The sequence below is a fragment of the Myotis brandtii genome, unplaced genomic scaffold (assembly GCF_000412655.1).
Source record: "Myotis brandtii unplaced genomic scaffold, ASM41265v1 scaffold68, whole genome shotgun sequence".
NCBI classification, from domain to species: Eukaryota; Metazoa; Chordata; class Mammalia; order Chiroptera; family Vespertilionidae; genus Myotis; species Myotis brandtii.
The window spans coordinates 1226016-1246246 of record NW_005370657.1 but is presented as its reverse complement, the minus strand read 5'-3'; the positions used below and the strand labels follow the sequence as shown (position 1 = coordinate 1246246).

The 20231-nt window shown below is 53.3% G+C and overlaps 1 protein-coding gene and 1 long non-coding RNA gene across 5 annotated transcripts; one reads left to right on the top strand and one right to left on the bottom strand.

The window, feature by feature from the left end:
- Positions 1 to 1154: 1154 nt before the first annotated feature.
- SLC25A25 (solute carrier family 25 (mitochondrial carrier; phosphate carrier), member 25) lies at positions 1155 to 18522 on the top strand. 4 transcript variants are annotated; one of them, XM_005881425.2, is made up of 11 exons: positions 1155 to 1766; positions 10333 to 10459; positions 10541 to 10628; positions 11255 to 11290; positions 11549 to 11660; positions 12954 to 13112; positions 14895 to 15047; positions 15301 to 15408; positions 15528 to 15695; positions 16230 to 16380; positions 16491 to 18522. In XM_005881425.2, exons 1-11 carry the CDS (start codon positions 1548 to 1550, stop codon positions 16673 to 16675), a joined length of 1506 nt encoding a protein of 501 aa, XP_005881487.1. In that variant the 5' UTR covers positions 1155 to 1547; the 3' UTR covers positions 16676 to 18522. The 4 variants fall into 4 exon arrangements, with proteins under 4 accessions (XP_005881487.1, XP_005881488.1, XP_005881489.1 ...); XM_005881427.2 differs by lacking the exon at positions 1155 to 1766 and adding an exon at positions 7788 to 8063; XM_005881426.2 differs by lacking the exon at positions 11255 to 11290.
- On the bottom strand, positions 17812 to 20231 carry LOC106723931. The gene is made up of 2 exons (XR_001359681.1): positions 20167 to 20231; positions 17812 to 19431 (listed from the first exon to the last, which is right to left on the bottom strand). It is a non-coding gene; the product is annotated as an uncharacterized LOC106723931 (long non-coding RNA).

Sequence of the window (20231 nt, the reverse complement as noted above, 5' to 3'; positions counted from 1 at the left end):
AAGGTTTGAGGAGTAAGGTCTGCAAGGCAGTTCCTCTGGGAGGGCAGCTCCACCTCCATTTTGAAGTGGCTCCATGTATATTCTTTCTTTCGAAGGAGGTAAAGAGCTGCCTCATTCTTTTGAACAGCTGCATAGGGTTCCACTGTGTGGATGTGCCGTGACTTATCTGCCCATTCCCTTTTACAGCACTTTAAGTTGTTTCCAAACTTGTACTATTATAAACAAGGCTGCAAAAAATATCCTTATGTTTGATCACATATGCGTATCACACATATGTCATATACATGTGTACGTAACTTCTCACATGTGCAACCGTATCTACAGGATACATTGCTTAAAGTGGAATTGCTATGACAAAGGGTGTGTGCTTTTGAAATGTTGGTAGCTGTGACTAAATTGCTCTTCAAAGAAGTTGTCCCGATGCGCACGGTCACAGCAGCATATGAGGGTGTTCAGTTCCCCATACTCGTCCCAACATTTATTAAACTTTTTTCATGTTTTTTTAAATAATGATTATGAACACTGTATCAAAGGGTCACTTTTTGTGAGGGATGGCAGTAGTTGGTCCCTGTATTTACCTGCTAATAAATTAAGAATCAAATGAGCAAAGACTAATTCCCTTGTATTCTTAATAATTTACTCAGTTCAGGCTGCAGACTTAATCTGTGCCTGGTTCTGGGTGCTAGGGGTGGAAAGATCTGTCACTTGGTCCCTGTCCCCAAGCAGCTCACCATGTGCAGGGAGGCATGGGAGAAGCAGCTGCTGTGATACGATGTGCGTAGTGTTACGCATGGTCGGAGAGAATGGGATCACGGAACAAGGAAGAGTGCTGCTAGCTCTCTTATCAGGGACTCTTGATCATGTCAAACTTGATGGTGAATGTCATCCCAGAAGCAACCCAGGTGGAGAGGAGGAAGTTGGGCTCCCGGGGATGAGCCAGCGCTGGGTGCCTTCAGCGAGCCTGTAGGTTGCCATTGGCACCTCCCTGCAGAAGTGCTGAGCTGCAGGCAGGGAATTGGCCGCCTGTGATTGGAGGGATGTTGCGGGTTAGGATAATGAACTTGGTAGTGTCGGCAGAGGTGATTGGCCGCGCCCTGCTGCAGTGAGAATGCAGACTGGATGCTCAGGTCCTCGCTTGTGGGATCAGTAGTTGAGCGAGGACAGATGAATAATTGGGAGCTCGAAGTTGCTTCTGCCTCCGGGAGAGGTCTGTTGGGCTATTGCTTTCTCCTCCTTTTAAAAAGCCAAACGTTTGAGAGCCATCCTCCTGCAGAAGTGAGCTTTTACTGAAGAAGCTCACGCTGCTCTCTGCGCGTTGCCAGCACCCGCGGGCTCTCTGAGAGTGAGCTGTTTCTCAGGCCGGGCACGACAGCAGTGCTCACAAATTTGAAAGCGCAGGAAACAGCCACTGCATGCAGAGCGGCCAGCCTTCCAGCTCCCCGGGCTAGTCTTCCCAGCAGCGGTGTAGCCAGCGACCCTTGGTATTGTGGTCACATTCCTCCTGAGAAGTGACCAGTCACCGTCAGCGACGTTGGGAGAAAGCCGTGATGTTGCAGATGCTGTGGCATTTTCTGTCTAGCTTTTTCCCGAGGGCTGGGTGCCAAGGCTCCACAGAGGGGAACGGTAACGAAGTCAGAGGCACCCCAGCTCCTGCTCGGGGAGACCCGATGTCAAGCTTTTTGGGGAAACAAGACGGCAGGGCTGAGGCCACGGAAAAGAGACCCACCATTTTGCTGGTGGTCGGACCTGCAGAGCAGTTTCCTAAGGTAATGGCAACCTCGAGACGACCTCCGAGTTTAGGGACTGGTCTAGGAGCATTTTCCTGAGAAAAGCTGGAGTGTGGGGGGAAGCGAGGACTTGTAAGTCCATCAGTTTGGTATTGGGGGCCGGGGAGAAGTGTCAGACAATAAAGAAACCCAAGTCTTCAGCCGGAATCTTTGCGGCCACTGCCAAAGCTTTATGACCCTATTATGACCACTTCAGTGTGGCCATTAGGGGGAGGGAGGTTGACTGCAATAGAAGATTTGTCAGTTTGGCTCCAGAAAGTCATTTGAAAGTAAAGGACATTAGGGGGAGGGAGGTTGACTGCAATAGAAGATTTGCCTTCGATTTGTCAGTTTGGCCCCAGAAAGTCATTTGAAAGTAAAGGGCAAATGACTAGAGTGTGTCTTGTATCTTAGCGTTTCTGAACAATTTAGGGACGAACGAGCGAAGTCAGCTACAGAGAGCACCTTCGAAGTTGAACCAACAGCCTGGAGCTGGGCAGGGCCAGCCTGCCCTGCGTCCCGAAGGTCAGACCCCTGGCCTTGGCGGGCGGGCGGAAGGCCTTTGGGTCTCGGAGGAGGGAGTGGTCAGAGAGGCTGGAGTGTCCAGGTGCGGAGGCCTGTGCCTCTCTGGGTTCTGCGGGTCTGTTGAGTGCCAGGGCCTTCCCTCCAACTGGTGCCCTGAATGTGGGTTATCTGATCTACACAAGAGCCAGGGTAAGTGGTGGTATCCCCATTTCCTAGATGAGGAAACTGAGGTGCAGAAAGGTTAAGTAATTTGCGCAGGGTTAAACAATTAAGGGGGGGTGGAGGCGAGACTTCACCCACATCAGCCTGGAACTTCACCCTGTATTGTCTCCCTTTCCCTTAAAAAAGCAGTTCCCAGTGGGACCAGGGGAGTTCTCAGGGTTAGAACGGAAAGTGCCGTCTGGCTGAGGTGTCTCCTGCTGCAGTAGCAGTGACCTTGTCGCTTCCTGAGCTTTGGTTATTTGGGATCTTTTCTCCTTTCTCAGAATAAAAATCAGCGAGAGGAGAGTGTGCCCTGTGTCTGGCACATTGTAGATTCCTGAAACCTGTTCGTTGAATTGCTATGTTTAATAAATGTTCGTTTTTCCTTTGCTAAGTGGCAGGGACCTTTGATGCAGCAACTTTCGCAATCTTTTAAGATTAAGCATTGAGGAGAACCCTTAGACTGTAATGAGCTGGTCCTGGCCGGCGGGGACTCCGAGTCTGTAGTATGCTTGCGGTGTGCTCCGAAGGCATCACGGCCTGCCTTTGGATTGTTTTAGATGAGCTCAGAACTGGCAGCGGTACTCTTTTTTGTGAGGAACATTTATCTACAGGCCAGCTTGCCTTGAGGCCAAGGAAATAAGGGGTTGGCTGGCTCCCTTTTAAAGTCACCTACTTTTGACTTTAATAATTAACTGCTCCATTTTCTAGACTCATACTGACACCTCCTGCCAGCCCTCTCCCAGGGTGGCCTGGCATCGGGACTCTCTGTTCTGAACAGCTTAGTTTGCCGCCTGCAGAGTCAGGATTGAGGGGCACTGAACCTGAGACCCACCCTTTCACTGGCTCAGAAGGGAGACAGACCAGCTGGCTGGAGGGTGGGGGAAGCCCCAAGAAGGAGATGGGTCAGCCAGTTTGGTTTGAAGCAAGAAAGCAAGCACATCTGGGTGGTGTGGACTCTTTGAAAAGCAGATAAACTGAGTATTGGAATAGTGGGAGCGTTTCTGCATCGCGTGCTTTTCCCTGTGCAGCTACTCCTGAAGGTAGGCTTTGGGGTTTGTGATCAGCGGCCAGTGGGGCCTGACCTCACCGTTTCTCTCAGGAAGAGGCTCCCCAAACATTATGGAAACCTTAGAAGTTTAGGTTGGTTCTCAGGCTTCTCAGTTTCCCAGCAGCACGACTTTGTTTGGCTCTCACTTCCTCTGTCTAAATATGTCTTCCCGTGAGTCAGGTCCCTTTGAGCTTTTATTCTAGGAACTGTTCCAGTTTCCCCTTTATCCTCAGCTGACAGTTCCTCTGCTGTTGGAGCAGAAAGCCATTAGTTTGGAGAGGGAGGTGACCTCAGCAGCATCCAAGCTTTCAGATCCTGAGGGGCTGCCTTCTCAGAAGCCCAGAGAATTCTGCTTATTGTGTGTCTGATTGCCAGTGTAGGCAGGTTTCAGCTACACTGGGCTGTCATGGCAACCTGATCATCAAATGACACTGTGGCCACAGCAGCAAATGAGGTTCCAGAGCCCTAGGGGTGGGTGGGGCTAGAGCAGGGCGATGCTGGCGAGGCTCCTTCGCATATTAATTAATCTTTGGGCTTGGTCTGAGTCATTGCAGAGGAGGGGGAACACTTTATGACCTAATGCCGCACTCCCTAAAGTAGTCTACCTGCCCTGGTCTTACTCATGGTATTTTGGCACTTACCTGGTGCAGGAAGCACCTGTTTTGTTGGCATGAAGCAGAGTGGTAGAACAAGGAAAGCTTGTGGTGGCATTGGCCGATTTGAGGGTGAGAAGATGCTCTGGGAGGAACTGGACTTGACAGAGCAGGTGAAATCTGATCCCACTGAATTCGACGGGCTTTAGAGTTGCTGTCATTGTTCCCCAGTGCTCATTGTTTCAGAGAAGAAACACAAGCAGATCTGGGCCACAAAATTAGGATAAGAGGGCAGAGAAGAACGGTGGATGGCAGAAGGGGAGGCAGCCAGGTACAGGGATTTACAGAGCCTGCCGGTGCGAAGCATCAGGACCGAACAGGAGCCCTGCTGCCGTCTTCTTCCTTATTTGTGTTTCTTCATGTGTTCAGAAGCAGTAACACAAATACATTTGTTGTTGTTGTTTTCAGCTAAGGCTAAGCTTAAACTTGCTCTGGTTACAGCTTTCCCACACACCTGCCACCTTCCAATGTGAGGTACTGCTTGCAGTAGTTCTCAATGTCAGCCTAACAAGCATTCTTTGGAAACTAATTTTGCGTCTCCTTTTGGCAGCATCGGGTTTGGTTCGGGCGCTGTTAAATGGCTGTTGTCATAAGAGCCAGGTCCTGGTAAGGCTCAGCCCCACCATCTACAGGCGCTGGGGCCTGGTCAACCTCTCCTGGCCTATTTGCTCATCTCAGAGATTAGGGGGTGACTCCAGAGCCCCTCTGGCCCTCTATCTGTAAGTCCAGGGATAAAGCATTAACTTTGGACTCTAGGTGCCTGGAGAGGGGCTTACTTGGAAAGAATCCCCAGCCAGTTTCTGTGAAAATGGAGTTCTGCATGACCTGGGAAACTCGGGAGGACAGGTGGTTAAATGCCAATTTAAGTTTGTCCAGTGAAGACATTCTATTGGGCTTGATCACAGTTGCAAAATAAAAATAAGTTATAGCCCCTTTTAAAAATAACATTGGAATAGAATTAATGTTAACATTGTAAAATAACATCTTGGCAAACACATGCCTGATACCATTGGTCTGTCAAGTAATGAGCTTTGTTATAATCAGGGTAATTCCATTATTTTTTTCTAGAAAATAATTGAACTTATTTGATTAATGTTTTTAACATATTTATTTATTTATCCTCACCTGAGGATATTTTTTCCATTGCTTTTTAGAGAGAGTGGAAAGGAGGAAGGGAGCTAGGGAGGGAGAGAGAGGGGGGTGAGAGAGACACATTGATTGGTTGCTTCCCTCAGGCACCAGGGATGGAACCTGCAACCCAGATACGTGCCCTTGACCTGGAATCAAACCGGAGACCCTTCTGTGCGTGAGCTGACACTAACCACTGGAGAATACCAGCCAGGGCTGGTTAATATTTTAATAATTTTTCCTTAGACACTGAATATAGATTTCAAATGACACTGTGGCCACAGCAGCAAATGAGGTTCCAGAGGGAGACCAAAATCGAACCTGGGACCCTTCAGTCTGCAGGCCAACCCTCTGTCCACTGAGCCAAACCGGCTAGGGCACATTTCACTTTTATTTGGTATTGTTTTCAAATCTGTTCTCAGATTTGTCTTGTAAATACATCATAAAACTCAGTGATACAAAAAGAAGAATAACTCCATGGAAATGGAACATCTCCAGTTGACAGCTTATTATTGTCAAAGTATTTGCCATTTTCGAATAACTACAGTCATCATTGAAATGAGATACTTCAACAGATCTGAGTAATTTATTTTTGTTTCAGAAGCAAATGTGAATAAATTAGCGAAGGAACATCAGCATTTTGAAATTCAGCCCTTTTATTTATAAACTAGAGTCCTGATGCACGAAATTTGTGCAAGAGTAGGCCTTCCTTCCCTCCGGCCTCCTGCAGGCACCCGGGACCCAGTCTTCCCTCACAGCCCCTAATTAGCATATTATGCTTTTATTATAGATGTGAACCTCCTTTAAAATAAAAATAGTAATACATTATTTTGTTGAGATGGGTGAGATTGAGGTCTTAGAGGCCTGCCAGCCCCCATTCATTCATTCAGGAACTGCTTATATCCAGCACCTTCCAGGGTCAAGGCAAGGGCTTCTTCCCACCAGGAGGCACAAACGTTTGAAACAATAGCCTCCTGCCTTCAAGGATCCCAACAGTAGAGATAAAAATAACCTCAAAGCAGGACATTCTGAATTGGACAGCTTAAGAGACAGCTGAGTGTCATGGGATCTAAGTGGGAATGTGGATAGTCCTGAGCTGCCTCTGAATAGCTCGTTGGATGCACCCTAGTGAATTGAAGCCCAAGACTCGTCACCAAATCTCTTTCAGAAAGGCAGAAATGTCATATAAGTTAATAAAATCTGTTTTATGTTATATGTAAGCTTCAACATCTTATTTTAAAGTCCTTTTTTCAAGTTCCTCACAAAAAGCTCTTTAGCAAATTAAAATTCCTTTTACTTTTGTTGATCTCCATTTTTATCCCTCCTGGTGGTGCGATTCGGTCTATATTAGGAAGTGGCACATTGGAGCAGGAGCAAGCGAGACCAGCTTTCGTTTCATCGTTGTGACGTGCTTCCTTCCTCCGCGTCACGCAGCCCTGACACTCTGTGGGGAAGGATGAAGTGGCGATTGCAGGCTGGCCTCAATAGGATCATCCTCAGATAAAAATAAAAGCGGGACTTTGCGGGACGAGATTTTTCTCTCATCCTCACCTCCAAGGGGCATTCTAGAGCCGCGTTGCCCAGTAGAACTTTCTGTGATGGTGGACATGCTAAGTTGAGTGCATGCAGCTATGGATACTTGAGCTGTGGCTATGCCACCAAGAAACTGGATTTTTCATTTCATTTCAACTAATTTAAAGTTTAACAACGTCCATGTTGAACAGCACAGTTCTAAGTTAGAAAGCTGCAATTATACTAACGTGTCAAGTGTTCCGAGTGAAGCTGGGTTCTGAACACTACCTTATGGGTCTTAGTGAGGCCCTGGCTGACCCCAGATTGATGTTGCTGGGCAGTCCCTTAGCACAACGAACTTTTAGTCTTCTAGAGTGTCCTCTTCCTGTCCCCATCACGTCAGCGCCTCATGCTGTGGGTTCCCCTGGGGAAGCCTGCACGGGATGGGTGGGCTCTGAGGTGCTCACATAGCGGAGTGGCCTGGAAAAGGTCCCTGGAGCAGGTCGGAGCCGTGCCTAGATGGCCCCGTAGCCAAGGTGTGGCCACGTCATGGATGGCTAGGGACCTCAACCACCCCACGCCCCACTTTTACTCTCACAGCCAAACTGGGCCCGTTGTCAGTGAGCATTGATTTAATCTCTATATCCACTTATTTTTCTGTTGGGAATGATTGACTACGGGGGGAAGTCACTGTATTGTGTGACGTGTTTGGGGACCTTGTGAAAGAACAGGCTGACGGCTGTTTGTCCGTTTGGAGGGGTCGGCAGCCTGAGGGTGAAGGTTTGTTTGGACTCTGCCCGTCTTGGAAGAGTTAACTTGGTGAGCGGTGACGTCAGTCCTGATCTTTACACCGCCTCTTGTGCAATCTAGAGCTCTGCGCTGATTGGCTGTTGGCAGGACTTAGAGTGGGCGGGCTTTTTCCCCAATTAAGTCAAAGGGCGGGGCTGGAGCAGCCAATGACAGCCGCGCCCCGGCATATCTTGCGCTAGTTTGCCGGCCGGCCGCATTCTCGTCCTCCGCCGCCAGAGCTGCTTGGGTGGCAGCTGAACACCGGCTCTCCCTGCCAGCATGCTCTGCCTGTGCCTGTATGTACCGGTCATCGGGGAGGCTCAGACCGAGTTCCAGTACTTCGAGTCCAAGGGGCTTCCCTCTGAGCTGAAGTCCATCTTCAAACTCAGTGTCTTTATCCCCTCCCAGGAGTTCTCCACCTTCCGCCAGTGGAAGCAGGTGTGTATGGGGGCCGGGACAGGCAGCGGGATTTCATCAGTGTTGGCTGAGTGAAGGGATGAGTGCTGGTAGTGGTGGCACCCGAGAAAAGGGCGAGTTTTCCCCCCGGTTGTCATGTGGCGGCAGCCAGCGACGAGGCTACTTCACAGGCATGACTGGCTTTCACGTGACTTCCAAGGAAGGCTTGCGTTCTAGGGAAGGCACTTGTGGGAGGAATGCAAAGGAATTTCCTCGCTGAGGGGTGGGAGGGGGGCCCTGAGAAGGGAGGTGCAGTCCAGCTGCTGTGGGGCTGTTTCTCTGAGCTGGAGGGAAGAGGCCAGGAGGACACAGGAGGGAGAGGCAGAGGCTTCTCACTGGAGACCCAGGCGGCAGCTGCAGGCTGTGCCTGGGTGGGACAAGCCATGTGTGTGGAGAGGGAAGCCTGCCAGCTGTCCCTTTGGAGCAGGGAGGCAGCAGAAGTCCTTACCATCTTATAGATGGGGAAGCAGCCATAGACTGTGGCGATTGCTTGCCTCCTCAAGAGGTACCCCAACTTCTCTGTCAATCCTCTCCCGTGCTGTCCCCAGGTTCATGATGGCAGAGGAGGTCAGATGGTGTGCAGGGCGTGGGGATTAGCATATCTTGGGAAGGAGACAGAAAGTAGGCCCAGTGGTTCTGAGGTGGGAGCAAAGACTTGGGAGATGATTTTGAAATCAGGGCACCCACCCCAATAAGGCACATGGTTTGCGTTGGTGGCAGAGCAGCCAGATACCAAAGAGCTTCATGCCTACCATTCACCTCCTCCCTAAATGTCATGTAGATTATGTAGATTCTATTTCCGCTCTTGCCGTAAATCTACAGTGACAATCCTATACGTAATTCTTGGCTGAGAGCACAGAAATCTACAGGAAGTTAGCGTAACTTCAGATAGTAGATAAAATACCAGCATTGGTTTCACATCCCAGCCACACCCACTGCGATGTTCCTGGGATCTGCCCAGGCCTCCTCCTAGCACCCGTGGTGGCTGAGCAATCACCAAGAGCCATCAGGTGATTTCAGAGACTGATTGTAATTGTTGGAGAGCGCCAGCTAGCCAGTGATCTGTCAATTTCCAAACCCATTGGTCAAAAGACTTGGAAACCCATATTGGTTTGTGGATAGTGAATGGCTTCTCACTAAGACAAGCATGTCAAACTCAAAGGCTAACACGGGCCAATTATACGAGGCATGCGGCCTGTGGGTCGTGAGTTTGACATGCTTGCACTAAGAGCATTGGGCAATATAGGAAGACTATAACCATTTTCCCTGGGAGATTTTTTTTCCTAGTTTGGGGTGTTGCTGGGTTGGAGTGACTCATATATGTGCTCCACCTTCTTGAGATTAACGCAGCAGGATCTCTAGGGAGGCAGCCTTGGAGTCCAACAAACCTGGCTTGAATGCTGCCCACCACTTCCCTAGCTGTGTGATCTAGGATAGATGACTTAACCTCTCTGAGCTTCTGTTTCCTTCTCTGTAAAGTGGGGAAAATGATAGTACCTCCTTCCTAGAGCTGTTTGTGAGGATTCAGCAGGTTACTAGAGGTCATGCTTTTAGCAGGACCCATGGCTTAGAACCTCAGGGTCTCTTCAAGCCTCTTGGGTCACGAAGCTAAGCAGCGCGCTTGTTCAGTACCTGGTTGAGGGAGCTGAGGTTGGTTATATCATCAGTTTCCCCTGAGATCAGAGACTGGCTGTGGCATCAAGCATATGCCCCAAAATAGTTCCCTGGGGGCTCTTACTGCTTCTCCAGAATTCTCTTGGCTGTATTTGTGTCAAGTAGGCATTGGCAGGGGCCAGCTCTGCCTCCTACCTTCACCCTGGCCACCCGCTTGTCCCTGGGCCACTGTCACTAGAGAAAAAAGAGCTAGCTGCGGCATTCCTGGTGGAATCTGGAGCGCCAGGCCTATCCACACATTTGGGCAGAGAGCATGTGGCTGAGGCCTGGCGCCAGGGGACAGCGTTGCAGGGGAGCCAAGCAGCTGACCCTGGCGGTACAGCAAGTTGGTCTTTAAAACACTTGGAATGAGAACTCACCAAGCCTGCCACTGCTGGCCTCTGCCTGAAGGGCTCCTCATGGTGTGTGTGTGGGGGGGGGGGGGCCTTTTTCTCTTTGCAAGGCGGGTTCTTGAGTTCTGGGAAGCCTCTGGGTCATTAGGGCCACCTCTGTTCACAGTCGTTTCCTGGGGACAGGGCATCACGAGGGACAAGCTGGTGCATGAGCTAAAGGGTAAAACCTTACTTCTGTTCCGTAGAAAATTGTACAAGCTGGCGATAAAGACCTTGATGGGCAGCTGGACTTTGAAGAGTTCGTCCATTACCTCCAAGATCACGAGAAGAAACTGAGGCTAGTGTTCAAGAGTTTGGACAAAAAGAATGATGGTGAGCTGCCTCCGGAGCCAGTGGCTGGCCGCCGCGGGTTCTCCGTGGCCTGGCTCCCGCTCACGGCCTCTGTTGTTGCAGGGCGAATTGACTCTCAGGAGATCGTGCAGTCCCTGCGGGACCTGGGGGTCAAGATATCCGAGCAGCAGGCGGAAAAGATTCTCAAGAGGTGAGTGCTTGCCCGTCTCTGCATTTGGCCCACTTCAAACCCAGTGTGACGAAAGCAACGTTCTTGGGCTGACTCTGGTGGCTTTCACTGTACTAACCCTGTTCTCTGAACTTTGGCTTCTGGTGGTTTGAAGGGATGAATAAGTAACCCTTCCCCAGGTTGCTAGTCAGCGCTCGCTCGTTTGAAGAATCCCTGATCTCCTGGAAGTGTGCCTGTTCACAGTGACCCCAAAGAAAAAGACTAGTGGGGGAGGGGGGTCAAGTAGGTGAAAGGCAGCAGGGAGCACCCTTCTCTGCCGGTGGGGAGGGGGGGCTCACTGGCAGCCCTCCACTTAAGGTGGACTTGACGCCATCATTGATGCGCTGCCCCGAGAGATGGGTCTAAGGTGAGCTGTGGTCCTGGGGGTAGCAGAGCTGCTGCTGTGCTGGGAAGTTGCACAGAAGAGCCCCAGGAGCACTTCCTGTCCTGGCTGGGCCTCTCCCCATCCCTGTGCCCACTCCCCGGCTGCTGTGGGGGCGCATCCTCTTGCTGTGCTGTGCTGTGTGTCTGCCTCAGTGACATCTCCTCGAGCACTTACTTGTATTGTTTCTCCTCTCTCCTCTGCTCCTCCTTTGTCTGTCTGTCAGAATACGAACGGGCCACTTCTGGGGCCCTGTCACCTAGTAAGTATCCGTGTCACCCTGGTGACTGCCTCCCTCCTTAACCTCTGCGCCCGATCAGAATGGGGTTCCTGTGGGTCATTATAGCCCATTTTTGTGCCAAGTGAAGTGTGGAGCCATCTGCCTCTTCTCCTCGGGGCAGAGGCACCCTCTGTGGTGTCCTCCGTGGCCGTGTGCCTGCCTCTGGCTCACCGGGAAGGGGGAGTGCGGCTGACAGGTGGGGCCTGTTCACACGTGGGCAACCGTGCGTTCCTCTTGCAGCATGGACAAAAACGGCACGATGACCATCGACTGGAACGAGTGGAGAGACTATCACCTCCTGCACCCCGTGGAGAACATCCCCGAGATCATTCTGTACTGGAAGCATTCCACGGTGAGCCCCGTGCCCGGAGCCTGGGGCCGTTTCTCCCTGTCCGTTCACCGGGTCCCTTCGCCCAGCCTCAGTCCCCATCCCGGGGTGGGGATGGGGGTGGGAGTCTCAGCTTGCCTCCCCTTCAACAGCGTCACTGTCCACTCCTCTGCCAGCCCCGCAGAGCCCTCCATATGCCTCCTCCGTTTCCCACACGCCTGCCCACTGGATGGCCTGACCGTTCCCCACACACAGGGCTCCTTTGCCAGCGGTGCCTGTCTGTCCCTATGGGCTGCCTGTTCCTCAAGGCCCACTTCACCCCTCCCCTGATCGCACTTGCTCTCCCAAAGCCAGTGTGAGCCTTCTGGGCGGGGCTCTCTCCAGGGAACAAATGGCACAGCTGTTAGGTGTCTCCCCCCACTGCCCCATCTTGTGTGCTGTTTCTCTCTGTGGCAAAAGAATATGTTCCCACCACCGCACGTATGCTCTTTCGTCTCGTCAGAGCTGTCGTTGAGAAACACAGATCTGCCCGCACTGGTAGTGGCCGCACTGACTCCCTGCCCTCGGGCCTCCTGCATGCGGGATGCGGCCCTCTCTGAGCACCCCCTCGATTTTAGTCTGATCCACCCCAGGCTGTCAGCTCTGGGAGCGGAGGCCGAGGTGATCCTCCTGGTCAGTCTCCTGCAGTGCCCAGGCCAGGGCCTCACCCTCGGGACACCTGGCATCTTTGTTGGGTGAAGTTATGTGGGCTGCTGACCCGTGGGTCTGGCCTGCAGCCCAGGTCTGAGCAGAGCTGGCTCTGTCTGACCAGCCAGGATGCCCCCCAGAAGAGAGGGTGACGCGCAGGCATTGCACCCCCCTCGTGTTTGCTGAGGCCTTACATAATGTTCTGCCAGCGCGATCTGATTACCCATCAGGTTGCAGGAGAATTTTCACCCCTGGCTTGATGGGTTCAGTACAGCCAGCCTGGCGGTCCTCCGCTCAAATGCCTGTGTAAGCTGTTCCTGCAGGAGCTCCCTGGCAGCCATTGGAAGGCTGTCTGCGGGGTTTTGTAGCTGCTTCCTTCCAGCTGTGCTCTCACATGGCACACCTGGGCCTCCCGAAGGCCACAGACAGGGACCAGAGCTTTGCCACCTTCACATGGAGGCGGGAGGGGGACTAGGCTGGTGCATCAGTTTCCTACCCAGAGTCCTTGGCAATCTCACCCCCTGGGTGGCCCCTTCTAGACGGTGGAAGGTTATGGGCCTGCTGTCCAGCAGCAGCTTGGCCACACGCGTCAGGGCCTGCTTGTTTGATCTCTGTTGGTCTTCCCTGCAGATCTTTGATGTGGGAGAGAATCTGACAGTTCCCGATGAGTTCACCGTGGAGGAGAGGCAGACGGGGATGTGGTGGAGACACCTCGTGGCTGGAGGTGGGGCCGGGGCCGTATCCAGAACCTGCACGGCCCCCCTGGACAGACTCAAGGTGCTCATGCAGGTACGCAGAGAAATGGGCCCCAAACCTCTAGTTCCACCCCTGGGCTGCTTTGGTGGGCTGGTCTCCCCTCCCTTGTCTGGGGCCCTCTTTGCACCCATATTTTTTCTATCCCAATAAATTAGATTGGAATTCTTGCTCAGACGAGGGCAACATTAGATCCAGGCCTGGGCAATGCACGTAGCTGATCTAATTTTATTGGAGGCCCTGAGCCAGGGGTCACATTATAGGGCTGTAATGTGGACTGGTAAAGTAGTGAGGATGGGGGTGGCAGGAACCTTTCTGTAGGATTCTTGTGTAGGTGTCGCATGGGGGAAGGTGTGAGCAGATGGTCACTTGGCCCAGACCCCATTATGGCCAGAGGCCTGACTCCACTAGGACAGAGATAAGCTAGACCAACGTCAGGGGCAGGGTTTCAACATCAACCTGCACAGCATTCCCTGTTGGACTTTGGCGTCTTCTGAACGGTGGCCAGTCGCTCCTTGTCCCCTTGTTTGTTCTGGCACCTTCCTGCTCAGAGAAGACGTCATCCTCTCCCTCCCCCTTTGCCCTCCTGGGCTGCCTGGGTTTGGAGTCTGTTGATGAATAATGTGACTGAAACAGGGAAGTGGAGTGGTTCGGGGAGAAGAGCTCTAGGCCTGGAATCTGACCCCATCTAGGCCTAGAGCTGTGTGACCTCGGGCAAGTCACGTGGCCCCAGGACTTCATTGCTCTGAGCCGAAGAGGCTTGAGACACATTGCCTCCTTGTCAGGGTTCTTCACGAATCCCCAGGGATGCTGTAGATACTGGAAGCATTTCACTTGGGTGAAATGACACAATCCTGTTGGGTACCTTAAAGTAACCCAGCAGGGGCGGGGCAGTGTGGGGAACGGATTGGCTGTGGTTGCATGCATGTGGAAGCTGATCAAGGGTTCATGGGAGCTCATTATATAATTCTCTGCACTGTTGTACATATTTGAAATGTTTCCATAATAAAAAGCTCAGGCTCGATCTTTTTTTCTTCTAAATCCTTACCCAAGGGTGGGTACCTTAAAGTAACCCAGCAGGGGCGGGGCAGTGCGGGGAACGGATTGGCTGTGGTTGCATGCTTGTAGAAGCTGATCAAGGGTTCATGGGAGCTCATATAATTCTCTGCACTGTTGTACATATTTGAAATTTTTCCATAATAAAAAGCTCAAGCTCGATCTTTTTTTCTTCTAAATCCTTACCCAAGGATGTTTTTATTGCTCTTAGAGCAGAAGAGTGAGAGACGGAAGAGAACATCGATGTGAGAAACATCGATGGGTTGCCTTCCCTATGTGCCCCAACCAGGGATTGAACCTGCAACCTAGGTATGCACCCTGACCAGGAATCGAACCCGCAACCTTTTGGTATACGGGACGACGCTCCAACCAACTGAGCTGCCCGGCCAGGGCAGTTCAATTGCCCCAACCAGGGATTGAACCTGCAACCTAGGTATGCACCCTGACCAGGAATCGAACCCGCAACCTTTTGGTATACGGGACGACGCTCCAACCAACTGAGCCACCCGGCCAGGGCAGTTCAATCTTTTAAATTTTAAAAAGTGGTCCTTGTGGAGGTGTTTAGCACAGTGTTGGCACACAGTAGGTGTGGCATGGGCAGATGTAGCTGGGCCTAGAATGGCTGTTTGGTTCTCAGTGCTGAGTTAGTCTTCAGAATCCGAGAGGAAAGAGCCTGCCTGCCCACCGTGACCGTTGGCCATGGAGAAAAGGCTGTGTCGGATGACGGCCGAGTTCTCTCTGACCCCGTCCTTCCCTCTCCAGGTCCACGCCTCCCGCAGCAACAATATGTGCATCGTGGGCGGGTTCACCCAGATGATCCGAGAGGGAGGGGCCAGGTCGCTCTGGCGGGGCAACGGCATCAACGTCATCAAAATTGCCCCCGAATCGGCCATCAAATTCATGGCCTACGAGCAGGTGAGGACCCGCCCCCCAGGTAGTGTTGTCAATTGGCAAAGGGGCAGCGGGTGAGGGAGGGGGGGAGAGGCCTGGGTCTGACCCCGTCTCTGCTGCCATTTCCACTGTGGGCCATTTCCTTCTATTTCTGGGAAGCGTCACATGGGCCAGGGACACCATGTCTGGGCTAAGTCTGACTGGCCCCGTGAGGAAGGTGGGGCAGGAGGGGGTGCGCTGGTCTCGGGTATATCGGTTTGTTTGCTCCCTGTTATAGATCAAGCGTCTCGTTGGGAGTGACCAGGAGACTCTAAGGATTCACGAGAGACTTGTGGCAGGGTCCTTGGCCGGGGCCATCGCTCAGAGCAGCATCTACCCGATGGAGGTGAGGGGCCCCCTTGGTCCTGGGGCGGACCAAGGTGCAATGGGGCGGGCAGTGCACGTGGGGATGAGGCTGAGGGGTGGGCCGTGCTCACACTCTGTCGCTTCTGTTGGGTTCTGCAGGTTCTGAAGACCCGGATGGCCCTGCGCAAGACAGGCCAGTACTCGGGCATGCTGGACTGTGCCAGGAAGATCCTGGCCAGAGAGGGGATGGCCGCCTTCTACAAAGGCTACGTTCCCAACATGCTGGGCATCATCCCCTACGCTGGGATCGACCTGGCTGTCTACGAGGTGAGGCGCTAGAGGCTCAGGCCCCTGGAACTGGCAGGAGAGATTCAGAAACCCCTCCTCACACGTCCCCGCCCGTTGTCTCCATGCCTGACAACCGCTGGGGATGGTGGCACAGGGACGGCACCAAAGAGCGTCCCATCCACTCAGACTCATTGCAAGGGTCCCCTGCAGCCCCGAGTTCCGCCCCAGGTGCCTGGCAGGCAGATCTCGATAGCACGGTGCCCTGGGGGCTCATTGGGCCCCTGCAGACTCCAGGCGACAGAAGTCAGTTTCTCTGGGGGGCGAGGCCGTGCTGCCTCTGCCTCATCCCCATTCCTGTCTGAGCCAGGAATCCCCAGGGACAGCAGAAACAAAGGCAGGCGGGCCAGGAGCTCAGCCAGCCCCGGCCAAGCGAATCGGGTTACAGTGGCCTCACAGAGTCATGCGATGGGCCCAGTAATGTTGTCGTCACTCTCCCCCCCTCACTCCGGCCTCTCACGGCCTCGCAAGCTCTCGCTGGCACATTGGCTCATCCCTGCACCCTTCCCCTTGCAGACACTCAAGAATGCTTGGCTGCAGCGCTATGCCGTGAACAGCGCAGACCCTGGAGTGTTTGTGCTCCTGGCCTGTGGCACCATGTCCAGCACCTGTGGCCAGCTGGCCAGCTATCCACTGGCCCTGGTCAGGACCCGGATGCAGGCCCAAGGTAAGGCTGGTCCTAGGCCGGTCCCCAGGGGCCCATCTCCCTGGGCAGATTGGGATCCAGGGAGGAGCCGGTGAAAGGCCTCTGATGGACGACCTTTCTTATTTCTGCAGCCTCCATTGAGGGCGCTCCAGAGGTGACCATGAGCAGCCTCTTCAAACAGATCCTGCGGACCGAGGGAGCCTTTGGCCTGTACCGAGGGCTGGCCCCCAACTTCATGAAGGTGATCCCAGCCGTGAGCATCAGCTATGTGGTGTACGAGAACCTGAAGATCACCCTGGGCGTGCAGTCTCGGTGACGGGAGGGAGGACAGCCCCGCCCGGCGGACTCCTGATCCTGGGCTGCAGCCCTGGGATGTGTAGCCATCTCATTCTGTGAATGTGCCGACACTAAGCTGACTTAAGCCAAGCTGTGAAACCCCTGGGACGCACCGCAGGGAGGGTGGGGGGAGCTGGCAGGCCCACTGGGCTTGTCCTGCTGACCATGGCCCACCCTCATGTCCATTCCAGGGAAGGCCCGTGGGTATCCCTCGGGTCCAGGGGTCAGCAGGACTCAGGCTGATGCTCAGTAGAGACCGGACGTTTCCTGCAGGGCCTGCCAGACAGCAGGGCTTGGAGGCGGCTTAGTTCTTCCATCTCCTCTTCCCACCCAGACCGTGGGCCATGGGCCCCTGCCCTCTGGCCTGCTGGGCATCTGCCCTGTGCCCACTTTGCTCTTCCTCACTGCTGTTTGAATATGGTAGGAGGAGGGCCACCAGCCCACTCCCATGCCCGCCTGCTCCTCCCCCTCAGTCCGCGGGGGAAAGGTGCTTCCACCTGACCTCACACCCGGCTAGGTTGTGCAGGGAAAGGAGGAGCCTGGGAGTGTGCCCACCCCCCTCTGCGCTCACCAGCAGAGGGGCGCCGATGCATGCAGGGGCAAGGCCCCGCCCCACCGTTGGCTGCCTGGCACCGGGTGCATGGCTTCCCCGGAGCCCAGAGGCCTCTGCCCTGCACTGCTGGGGCCTCCTGGTGCTCTGAGCTGGCTCCGGGCTCTGTCGGGACTGGCACCAGCTCAGATCCAGCTCCCTGTCCCTGTTCTGGCATGAGGCAGTGGGGTGTGGGGTAACGGGAGGTTTCTGCCCCGTGTCTGCGTGCCCCGAGAAGGAAAAGGGCTTGAGGGCCTTAATTAGGTATTTTTAAGGAAAGGGTTTTGTTCAGAAAGACAGACTGGACAAATGTGCAAGCCCTGAGCTTCCGGAGGGAAGACAAAGCGAGTAGAGAGGTTGGTTGATGCATTAAAGTCTGTTCCTGAGGCCTCGGGATTCATGTCCAATCCCAGCTGGGGCGGTGGGACCAGCCTCACATTCCACTGATGCCACGGATCACTGCTCCGAGCCTATTTATTTCGTATTTATTTGAACAGAGTTATGTCCTAACTATTTTTATAGATTTGTTTAATTAATAACCTGTCATTTTCAAGTTCATTTTTTATTCATATTTATGTTCATGGTTGATTGTACCTTCCCACACCCAAGAGGTGGGGTGAGGAGAGGAAGTGGGAGTGGCCCTCCTGCCACTGCCCACACCGGCGTCGGCGTCGCATCTGTCCAAGGACAGGAAAGGGGCCAGGAGCGGAGGGGGGGCCCTGGTCCCAGAGAGGGTCCTTGGCCGGTTGGGGAGACGCGCGTGCACACGGGGAGCCTTAGGACCTGAGTGTTCAATGGGGGATGGGAAGGGTGGGAGAAACCTCAATTCCGTTGAAGATGGAAGTCCAAACCCTTTTTCGGACCGGGAGGGTCTCTATTTCACCCTTTCTGAATGACAAGGCAGCGAGGTGCCTATCACTGTGAGTTTGGGGGGCTAGAGGAGAGGGTGGCAGCGCCCGCCCCACCTGTGAAGTGGGCTTCTCCCTCGCAGCCCCCGCGCCCCCCTCCCTCCCCCCGCCGCCTCTGCTCAGTAGTGCTGGTCAACCTGCAGCCTCACAGTTGCACTTTTCATTCTACCAGAATGGCCTGATGGGCAGTTTAAATAGGACGCAAAGATCAATGCAAAAATTACTGTCCTGTATAAACATAGTTCTAACTGGAATTTGTGAAAAAGCAAATTAAGAAGAATTGGGAGTTGTCATTTAAAACAGCCTCTAATAAAGTTGTTTGAAAGCCGATGACAGAGCATGATTTTTCTGATCTGGGCTTGGGTGGTGTGGGGGTGTTTCCATGTTAGAAAATGAGCCCAATTTTTTCATCATAAAAAACAAGAAAGCCAACACCCCCCCTCCATGTTTTTCAGAGATGCACCTCCTTTAAAATGTGTGTTCGTTGGATTTGGGGTGCTTTGAGGGCCACTGGCGGTCCCCTCAGTCCTCCGGCTCAGCCCCTCTCCTGCAGAGCTGGCCACTCCCTCCTGCTTGAAGCGGCTCCAGCCACCACCTGCTTCCCCTCATGGCTGCCCCTCCCCAGCCTCCAGTCGGTTCCTGGTTCCTGCCCGTCTCCTGCTTGGAGGTGTTGGCGGCCCCACCTGGCTTTATTTGCTTTCTGCCTGTCACCCCAGGAGAGGATGAGCCACTGGGGGCGGGGTTGTATTTGCAGCCCTAAGAGAGTGCCCGATGCACAAAGTATTCAATAAAATGCGTATTAAATAACAGTCCACGCTCTGACCCCGATAGCCTGGGTGCCGTGGGTCGGGGACAGTGGCGAGAGGCTGTGGGGAGGCACGGAAGTGTGCCCGTGGGTGAACTGGCACATGGCACTCGTACGGGGTGGAGAGTGTGTCTTGCTCTCCTTGATTTAGCATCTGTTTCCCAATGTGTGTCCACTGGGAGCCTCAGAATGTGGCTTTATTTGGAACTAGAGGTTTGCAAAGTATCCCAGTGAAGATGAGGTCATACCTTACTAGGGTGGGCCCCAAACCCAGTGACTGGTGTCATAGAAGAGGGAAATTCCGACACAGACGCGGAGACACCGAGAACGCCACGTGACGACAGGCAGAGGTCGGAGCGGTGCATCTTCAGGAAGGATCCGTGCTGGCGGCCACCGGCCTGCCGACACCTGCATTTCAGACTGCAGCTCCTGAGCTATGAGAGAAGGGCTTTCTGTTGTTTTAGGCCCCGACTTGGTGGTGAGTTGTCAGTCCTAGGAAACTAATATGCCATTTGCCTCAGCTGTTGTCAGGGTTACAGGCATAAATCATTTCCCAATCATTGGCAAATTGGTGCCCGCCCCCAACCCGCTATCCTCAATTCTCTCAAGCTCAGAAGTTAACCTTGGGAGCTGCTCTGACGTGGCCAAAGCTCTGAGCCCACCAAGCCTGCCTTCTCCAGGCGTCTCCTTCATCCCTCCGTCTCCTCGCATGTCCCCTTCTCACCACGCCTTCCCTCAGCTCCCTATTTAAAATGGTAACCTCCTGGTGCTCGCTTCGGCAGCACAGAGACTAAAATTCGAACGATACAGAGATTAGCATGGCCTCTGCGCAAGGATGACACGCAAATTCGTGAAGCGTTCCATATTTTTTTAAATAATAAAATAAAATAAAATGGTAACCTTTTGGCCCTGCCGGTGTGGCTCAGTGGTTGAGCATCGACCTATGAACCAGGAGGTCATGGTTCGCATAGCTGGATTCCCAGTCAGGGCACATTCCTGGGTTTCGGGCTCGATCCCCAGTAGGAGGTGTTCAGGAGGCAGCTGATCAATGTTTTTCTCCCTTTCCCTTCCTCTCTCTAAAAAAAAAATCAAAAACAACTGTTTAAATGTAACCTGTTCCCCCACCCAACCAGCCCCACGTCCTTTTAGCTTTCTCCCTGGTTGCTCACCACCAACTCTACTGCTTGCTTTCTCTCACTCCTTGGTTTGGCGTCTGTCTCCTCCGTGAGAGTTG

Excerpts from the sequence above, each read along its gene's own strand:
- SLC25A25 (XM_005881425.2), top strand. The coding sequence starts at position 1,548 with ATGTTGCAGATGCTGTGGCATTTTCTGTCTAGCTTTTTCCCGAGGGCT. Across the intron at positions 1,767-10,332 it reads CTGCAGAGCAGTTTCCTAAG|AAAATTGTACAAGCTGGCGA; the intron begins GTAATGGCAACC and ends TCTGTTCCGTAG. Across the intron at positions 10,460-10,540 it reads TTTGGACAAAAAGAATGATG|GGCGAATTGACTCTCAGGAG; the intron begins GTGAGCTGCCTC and ends CTGTTGTTGCAG.